The sequence below is a fragment of the Atractosteus spatula genome, chromosome 20 (assembly GCF_055471065.1).
Source record: "Atractosteus spatula isolate fAtrSpa1 chromosome 20, fAtrSpa1.hap1, whole genome shotgun sequence".
Taxonomy (NCBI): domain Eukaryota; kingdom Metazoa; phylum Chordata; class Actinopteri; order Semionotiformes; family Lepisosteidae; genus Atractosteus; species Atractosteus spatula.
Window position 1 is genome coordinate 10,730,624 of NC_142725.1, and position 9,629 is coordinate 10,740,252.

Genomic DNA, 9,629 nt, shown 5'->3' on the forward strand with positions numbered 1-9,629 from the left:
AACCTCAGTCACTGTGATAAATGCAAAGACTGTATTTCTGCAAGATAAGAGTTTTCAATTATATGGTACTGTATATAAACCACTACATATTTGACTGAACGTAATCAGTATGGGACAAAATCAGTGACTGTATTAAATCATTTTTTTTGCAGGTCATAGCTTCTTGATTTTTGACTGGCCACACTGGAAACAGTGTTCCACACCAAGTACTGTAAGGCAGTGAAAGTAATCTTTGCAGAGATTCTGTCATACAGTAGATAACACACCTTCAGTGCAGACGTTTGGGGATTTTCCCATGTAGAACCAGGTTTACGCAATGTGTCTCTTTGACCTTGCTTACTACTTTTGCTTACTACAGTGCTTTTCTATAGATTACTATGTACAGTAGTAGTTTACATGCAGTAAACCCTAGGGTTTGCAATAAGCAGGCAGGTAATGTACCCAAAAAGAAAACTAAACTTTACTGTACCTCTGACTTGAACAAAATGTAATGACTTGAGCAATGAAACAGCTGCAAGACATGTTAGGGGGGCTTAAACACAGATATTAAAAGGGCAAGATTACCTGTAGGACATTGTTTCTCTGCTGCTGTATAGCAAGTAAGGCGCTATCCAATCCCGGACATTTAATAGGTTACTTAGTAAACTGCCCAAGAGCATTTAAGACAAGGATTTGCACAGATTTGCACAGATCTTAAATTGGGCTGCTTGTTGAACTTCTGGACACTGCTTGCATCTAATCTGGAAAATGAGAATGTTTTTAGTTTTCATCCTCCTTGCCAGTGTGATGTGCACCTCCCAAAGTGTGAAGGTTGTGGTAAGTCAATGTTTAATCATTTCACTAAAAGCTGATTCAGGTACTGTATTTACCTGTTTCCTAACACGTATGAAAAAGAGGTGTAATTTTGTATTAACACACATAACTATTTTTCAAGTTTATATATGCTAAGCATCTTTTATTTGGTTCAACAGAGAGAGAATAAATAATTACTATTTCACCTACTGATGAATCTTCAGTAATTATACAATTGGATTCAGCTTGATTTTGCTCCTTCATTAAAATCTGTTTTGAAGGTGAATCAGTACAATGTTTACTCTAAGACTTTTGCATTAAAAACATCAAATCTGTATAATTCAATCTGTATAATGCTTTTCATATGTTATCTTAATTGATGGGACTGAAACTGAGATGAAGTAAAGTAAAGTAACTTCATAGTAGAAAAGCCTACCTGATATGATCAGTTTTTGAGATTTTTAGCACTTGGTTGCATGCAAAGATTAAAATATTGTTTGTGTTAAACCAATTTGTTTTACAAGTGGATTGACTTTGTCATGCCTTCAAGGAGGTTTTCTTAATCCTGTTGCTGCATTACCAGAATATGTTATTCCCTCATCTTAAATCTGACATGTCATATATTTAACATGCCCTTAATAACCTCTGCAAAGCACAAGGCATGGAAAATACACTGCACACAGTGCTGATCAAATATCTGTTTGATCTTGACTGTCTTGGAGCATGCGCAGAGAGTAAAACTCGGAATCCATTTTTATGGATTTGCTTAGCTTGTCCAGCACTTGTGATAACGGATTAAACAGACTTTCAAAATCTGCTTTGAAAGCCTTTGGAGCAAAATAAGAGAAAAATACTTTCAGTATCAATTTCAAACAAGGCACTACATTTTCAATTCAGCATGGAATGGTTCTTTAGAATACATGAAAGGTGCCAGCCCTATTTTCGTGACATTTAAACTATTTAAAGTATTGTTATATACCTCAGGGAGGTGAAGTTTTGCTCTTTTAAATGGAAGGGATTTAAAATAGGTACAGTACACAAATGCTATCAGACAAGTGTTTGAATTAAGATGCTCTTTATTTGAATTTCCACTAGTAACTTTGTAGTCTTGGAGTAACAAGATTGACAACAATCCAATCATTTAAAAGCAAGCCAAAATTTGTAGGGGCTCCAACTAAACATCCTGTAAAGTGCTTTGAGAATCCACCTTTAAAGGCGCTAAATAAAATAAAGTTTATTATTTTTATTATTATTATTATTGCTCATCTCTAGGTCAAAGAACAAAAGAAAGGTTACAATGAAGGAGCCTGTTTGACCATTCTAGACTGTTTTGTTTCTGTTTTGGTTCTGGTTCTGCAGAAACATCTGCTTCCTTGAAATGAGATTCCATTAAACCATGCTAAGATTAATATTGCAATTAAAATGGCTTTGCGTTTCAAGAAGAATTGAATGTAAATTTATCATGCTGCAACTAACATGTGTCTCTTCAGTGCTGAATTGAGGTAATTGAGGAAAAGGTGCCAAGTCATACATATACCTCAGAAGTTCATTTTTGTTTTTCAGAAAGATAGATTCTATTCCAGGCAGGCTGGCGAAGATTAATAGTGTAAGGTTTTACTTGCATAATAAATGGAGATAGGTACTGTGGTTGTGTGGCCTAAAAAGTCATGGAATCCTCGTTACTGTTTATTGCTTAAATTGCTTCCTTTAAAATGGTAAACAGAAAAAATACCTTGTCAGCTTCTTGTCATTTGTGCGCAAGGTGGTGTGACAGCAGAAAAAAGGAAATAAAACCAGCTAAGGAAGGTTATACCTGTGACATGCAGAAGAGCTCCCCAATCCCAAACCGATCATAACTTAACGGAAAATTCCTCCCATGAAAACTAACCCCTGAAGCAATGGAACTTGTACTATTAGAGTCCGTTCTATGACATTAGCCTCATACTTTTGTACTAATCTACATAGCTGTGCCTAAAAAAAGCACATAAAGCAACTGCCTAAGACTGATGTCCAGACTCCATCAATGCCTGTCTGGGCAACTGTACAGTATGTCATTAGCAGGCTATGACAAGGATTCTCTAAGCAGTGAACACAGTTGCCCTCACAATACAATGTGATTTCTCGGCCTGCTACACAACAATGACTCATGAAGCTGGATGAGTACCAGTGAGTCTGCAGGATTGTCCACAAATCACATTCACATCTCCAATTGTTTCAGGTTCTCCTCTAGGCAATGTAGTGCCCTGAATTTGGTAAATGGCTCAACACTACACATGCCAGTGGAAGGTGAGCCATTCTGTGCTGCTCCCTAGATTTGTGATACCAGTGTTGCAAAACAACCATGCTCTGTATCAGAAGAAGATGAATAGAAATGAAAGGGTATTGAAAAAAACAACATTGTAGGATATCACACTGCCATACCAATAAGTAATTGAAATTGCATTTACTTCTAACTTATAATCATCTGAAGCAAGGTGTTGACAATTTGTCCTTCACTGTATGTAATGTGCTAACCTACAATAGTACCCATGTGGGTGGCAGAATGGAAACGCTTTCAGATGCTATTGAATAAATTCATCCTCATCCGTTCATTCAAATACAAAACGATAAAAGGACAAGAATTCTCCCATCTCCTGTTCCTTTCAAATGCAGGGCATACTGTACACGGAATCTCAATCACATCTGTGAAAAGCATACAGTTAGTCAGATCCATAAAAGAAATCCTTTTAATTATTCTGCAGTTTTACACATTGTGTACTTGGGTACTGATTTATTTATATCTTAAGAGATTTATAAATAAAGCCATAAAGGGAATGTTAACACTGAATAATGAATGTTGAATTTTATGAAAGGTGTTAATTAAAAATAGAATTGACTATATTGTGTGGCATGTATTCATTTCTGCAAATTTAGATGTGACTGTATAATTTTATTTATTTTTTGCTATTCTGCTATTTTGCTTTAAAAATAACATGTATGGTCTACCAGGACAACCTGTATCCCCTGTATTATAGACCATATTCTTCAATAGAACCGACCTGAACATTTAAACCCCTATGTAATACAATTACTTATCACAGATACAAATGTGGATTCCAGTGTTTCATTTCATATCACATTATTGTGGTTAATGCACACCTTGTTAATATGCTAATTTGATTGCAAGCTTCAGTTGTAATGCATTGTCATGAAATAATGGAAGAAGCTTCTAATGTTTATTTCCTTAAACATTTAATCCAATGTGGCTTCCATTCATGATCTTCCAACCTTTTCAACTCCAACAAGCGCCATTACTTATATATTTTCAACAAGCTGCAGAAAAATCCATTCATTTCCTGCTTTGACTTTCTAGGATGGGGATTTCAGCTTCTCCCTGGAGTCAGTGATGAAGCTGAGGGACTTCATGAGTGATGATAGTCTGACAAACCCCCGCTTGGCACAAACGAGCATCGCGGCCATCTGCTCCAACCCTGTCTTGCCTAAGGAGTTTCAGCATGTGTGTCAGGCTCAAGGGGCAAGCATGATTTTCAGTCGACTGGGTTAGTGTTGCATTAACACCCACCTTACACGCAAAAAGAGAAAGGGAAAGACCTCCATTTGGCCAAGAGATCATCTTAGGAATCTAGGGCTCTGCCTCAATGACACAGTTTCATACACACTGTACCTGTGTCCTGCATTGATTACCATAGCAATGTGCATTGTTTCCTAAGAAACAGTTCTGCACTGTCAGCTTTTCAGTTTGATTGTAAATGTGCATAATTGTGCCCTTTAGATCATTGTGCAGGCTGAACTGCTTATCTAGTCCTCTTAAATTAAAAAAACACCTCATGCTTACCCTGTAATTTTCACAACTCTAATGTAACTTTCTCACTTTTAGTTTTAAATTTAGCATAATTTCAGTATAATAGTATAATAATATAACTGCATAATAGCAGTCACTTAGCCTATTAAAAGCCTGAAAAAAATGTGTCTCCTTTTCATACATGGGTTTCTTATGTGAGGTATTGTAAGAGTCTATGCTGTTTGGCAAGAAAAGATTCTTTTAATGATATACAGTACTGTATACTGTATGTGATATTTTTCTCCTTTCACCTGAAAAACAATAAGAACAAAAAGAGTTTGACCCAAGGTAATAAAGCAGACAGCAAGCAGTTAAAATAATAATAATAAAGAAATAAAAATAAAAATGAATGAGGATTACAGGTCAATGAACAATCAATAAAATAATTCTAGGAATCACATTACAAACAGAAGATGTCAATATTTAACACATTTTATTAATGTCACTGAGCAACAAAATGGATGTTAAGTAACCCTAGTCTTATCAGGTATTCATTCTAGGTGATATGGCATAGCCTTGAATCCACAACTTCAAAGGCACCATATTCAAATAAGAACTTACACTTCATGTTTATACAGTATGAAGATTCTCTTAACAGGTCTTGAAATAAATGTGTGACTGGAGAATCAGTAGCTGCTCTATGTTAAGCAGTAATATATTGTTGTTCATCGATTTTTTTAAGAAAGGCTAAAAAATAAATACAAGGTTATTTTGAAATAGCTCCATGCAGGTCATTTAAGACCACTGAAAGTTTGCTTACTTACTGTAGACACTACAAAACAGACTCCAAACTTTATTTTAAAAAGCATGCAGAAAATGCAGTTTACATAATGCTAACATGTTTCTTGTTTGTTTTCCAGCCAAAGTGGCCACCCATCCTGATATGTGTGAAATCTGTGCCAATGCTGCGTGCACAGGATGCTAGTTATTCCACTGCTTGAAGCCGAATTGTGTCCATTCTGCTCAGACATTGACTCCGGTTGAACAAACAGTCTGCTTGTTTTGAAGATGCACCAAACCCTCTGATTCCATCTTGAGACTCTCTTCCTGAATCATCCCTTGATAAACTCTGCCTGCTGTCAAGCCCTGTGGACTTATTTCCTCCATTTGAATTCCAGTTTCAGCTCTGCTCACCTGATGGTGATGTTGCAAAGAAGTTTAAAGTAAGGTCAGGGACCTGTCTAGCACAATAACGTTGACAGGAATGGGAAAATGAGAAGTCTCTTAAGTGAGGGTCCACCACTTTTCAGTGCCAGGGACCACTGACTGATTCACAATGCCACTTTTCCCATGTTCTGCCTTTGGTAGCGACACAACTCTACAACGCATGATTACAAACCATCGTTATGGCAAACAATGGAATATTTTTCATTTTACTTTTGATTATTTTAAAAATGCTAGATATGAGTGTGGCCTCTCTTAATCCTCCTAAATTTGTAATTTTACACTTGGAGTTCTGTGTGAAGTTATTGATGAAAAAAAAACTGCAGGTAACTGCAGATTAATCTTGTGATTCATCACATGGCCTTGACTGAGTTTCAGAATAGAATGTGTGAATAAATACAACCTCACTGAAAAAAACGAACAGCCCATGTTACACGGGTTTAGTTTTTCTTTAAAAAGCCTTTTAGTAGGAGCGAAGTTTGATGTTTTATCACATGACACTTAGGTCCAATTAATTAAACATTTACAGTACTATGATGCACGTTTCATACTTTTAGTTCCTAACAAGAAAGCACAATGAATGATTGACGTGTCACATTTTACAGGATACTGATTATATTTCTTTAAGGCTCTCTAAACATGTTTTTATTTTGTAACACTGAAGTTTATAGTCAAAAATGCTTAGTGAATATGTCATGATGGAAAAAGCTTTTTTAGTCTGTAAACAGCTAATGACGTTCGAATGGAGTTAAGTACTGTATAAATCTAAATTATATCCTACATCATTGGTTTCTCATATTAAATTATTTTATTGAGCAATTTTTATTAAGTACATTGTGGTGCTATTTAGATTTACAGGTGGTATGTTGCATCACACAGAGCTTACAGATTCACAGAGATCTATAAATGCAGCTTATGTTCAGTCCTGTTGTTAATACTGTCCCCATGTGGTTCATATGCAGAAATGCAAGGCTGAATTAAAATCCCCGAAGAATTCAGAATAAGGTCTATTGTACCGTGGAATTCATGATTATGTTGTGCTGCCAATTTCCTGTTTTTTATAAAAATCAATTATTAAGATGTTAACAAAAATCAAACTATGAAAAAGACTATTTTGTCTATACAATCTTTTTGCAAACATTCATTCCAAAAAATTGAGTAGGTAGAATTGGAATATTGTATACAGTAGGTCTTGATCAATTTTTTTTTCCAAAAGGCCGAACAACCCTGTTTTTTCCTGAATCACCCTTCAGCAGCTAAAATAAAGTTTATCAAAGTCTGAATATCCAATGCTCAATAGCCCTGTGTTAATTGAGGGGAGAAAATCCACTTTCCACTAAGCCATCAGAAGAACATCAAGACATAATAAAACAATACTCTGGTTCAATACTCTGCAGACAAAAGAAACTATGCTCTGAAATAACCGCGTAATCCAACACAGAGTCACAGTGGAGCCAGAGCCAAAGCAAAAGTTCATTTGCAGTGTACACACAGACAAACCAGGGCCAATTTTGCCAGAAGCCAAGTAACCTATCAGTATGTCTATGGACTGTGGGAGGAAACAAGTGCACACTCTTAGAAACACTGGGAGAACATCCAAACTCCACACATACGGTACTCCAGGAGTTGAACCCAGGACCTTAGCACTGAAAGGTAGCAATGCTTACCAATGTGCCACCATGCCATCCAATCTTAAAGCATTTTATTTCTGACTGTCAAAGCCTTGAAATGTGAAATGTGTTGAAATGTGTTTTACCTTGTCAAAAAAATGGCAAACAAGGCTTTAATCCTTCAGAATCCCCACTAAGTCAACTCAACAAAATGCCAAAGAAGAAAAATAAATTGCCTACAAAGACTAAACCCATAAAATGTGTCTCAAAGTATGTTTTGTTTTACATGTCATACTAAGAAAATGGAGAGGACCACAAAATGTTTTTGATCTGTGCAATCCTTTTTCTCTTTACTACTGGCAGCATTTCAAATCCTTAAGTATGATATATTCATTTTTCAGCACATCACCCTCTTTTGTCCTTTACTGGTCTTACTAGAGTAAGGACAGAGGAAAGGAACAGTAGAATCCATTTATAACTGACACAAATTGTTTAATACCATTTTAATAACTGCTTTAGAGTTTAAAGAAACCTAATCATAGTTGTGACTTTTCAGTCCAAATCCTACAGTATATACGTTCTGTAGACCAACACCAGTCATCAAGGACAATATACATTCGATTAAAACTTAAAAAGAACAGACAGTTTTACTGCTTTTTCTCATTTCTTTTGTTCTGTCATCAAGGGCACCAACAAAGTCAGGACGCTTTTGGAAACAGTGCAGAAGTCCATTTAAAGCCAAGAATAGCAGACACTTTACCCAAAGGGTTGTGGGAGTGTAGAACAAGCTGCCTAGCCATGTTGTAGAACCAAAACCCTGGCTTCTTTCAGAAAATAGCTGGAAGATCAACTTTGGATCAGTTAGCTGCTAACTACCAAATAAGCCACCATGGCCTCTGCTCTTTTGTAACATTTCTGAGGCTCTCATGTGCTTTTGACTCATACTGTAGTTCTAACCCGGGGACAGGCACCTGTTTCTTGAGTGCTGAGTTCCTACCACTTTCAGGGAAGCAGTTCTTAATTAGCACCTACTCAAGAGCACAGTGTGACAGAGCTTTTTAAAAAAGGGGCTGTAATTACAGCTGACTTGCACTAGAGGCTGCTATAGCGCCTCGAATCTTTGTAACTAGGCCCGCAGTGGTTAATAAGTAATTGATTCGATTAGTGGTGAGGGGTGTTTCTACACATTCTTTCAATGGACTTAATTAGGATTTGTTTGGTATTTAAAGGCTGTGTGCTGAAGCTGTCTTTGATTTATTTAAGTGTTGTTTTTTTAAACACAGAACACAAATATAGTCTGTGACTTTGTTTCATTTAGCTATTGTGTGGTTTTGTGCATGCAGACTCCTTGGACAGCTATAGATGATGGTAGGGTTTGTCACTTTTTTTTTCTGATTTCTGATCCACTTAATTATTTTAAGTAAGTCATGTTCTGAGATTAAAAGAAAATAAATAAAATGGAGCACTTGAGCAGTTTGCTCCACTGCAGTATCCTGCTGGCTTTAAGGTGAATTCAAAGCTGGTTTTAAGTTTTGTAATTGTGGATTGGTAAGATTTCCTGTTGAGTATTCCTACTCTAAAGCAGTGGCTCTCTTGTCCTGGGGGGGGAAATGCTGTGTCTTATGCTCTTTTTTGTTTTGTTTTTTCCCCAACAAGATGGGACAATCTGTTTTATTTTTAAGGCATATTTTTACATTTGATTTTAAATGGCTGACTGGAATTTCTATGTGGTATAGTATGAAACCTGTACCAATTATTTTTTTTTAAATCCCCCCAAATTCAGGTTTGCTGCCTGAAATGTAACCAGTATGTGTGATAATGATTTATTAGTTAATTGTGGCATTCCAACCTGTTTTTATTTTAAAAGAAACTCTGCATTCTAGTCCAGCATTGGGAGACCTGCTGTGTTTTAGCTTTCAACACATCTGTGATGAGTAAACTATCATGGTGATTTGAGCTGGAGAGGTGACAATTGATCTCCTCAGGGAAGATGGGATCATCTCTACCAGGATTCTTGACAAGTACTCCTTTTCCTGTACATTCCCAGAACCTGATGGCACTGCAATCATTAACTTTCCTTTTAGCACTACTGGCAAAGCAGAGTGGGGTTGTTAGATAAATAATACTTTATTAATCCCGTAGGGAAATTGATGTGTTACAGTAGTCCAGCCCAAGACAAGCAAAAACAGACATCAGAATAGTTATAAAACAAAAGACAACAA

At 36.3% G+C, this 9,629-nt stretch overlaps 1 protein-coding gene across 1 annotated transcript; it reads left to right on the forward strand.

Annotated features, from left to right (window-relative positions):
* Positions 1-686: 686 nt before the first annotated feature.
* LOC148817511 (guanylin-like) lies at positions 687-7,088 on the forward strand. The gene is made up of 3 exons (XM_088938284.1): positions 687-816; positions 4,145-4,331; positions 5,494-7,088. The coding sequence occupies exons 1-3, from the start codon at positions 748-750 to the stop codon at positions 5,556-5,558; spliced, it is 321 nt and encodes a 106-aa protein (XP_088794410.1). The 5' UTR covers positions 687-747; the 3' UTR covers positions 5,559-7,088.
* The last annotated feature ends 2,541 nt before the right edge of the window (positions 7,089-9,629 follow it).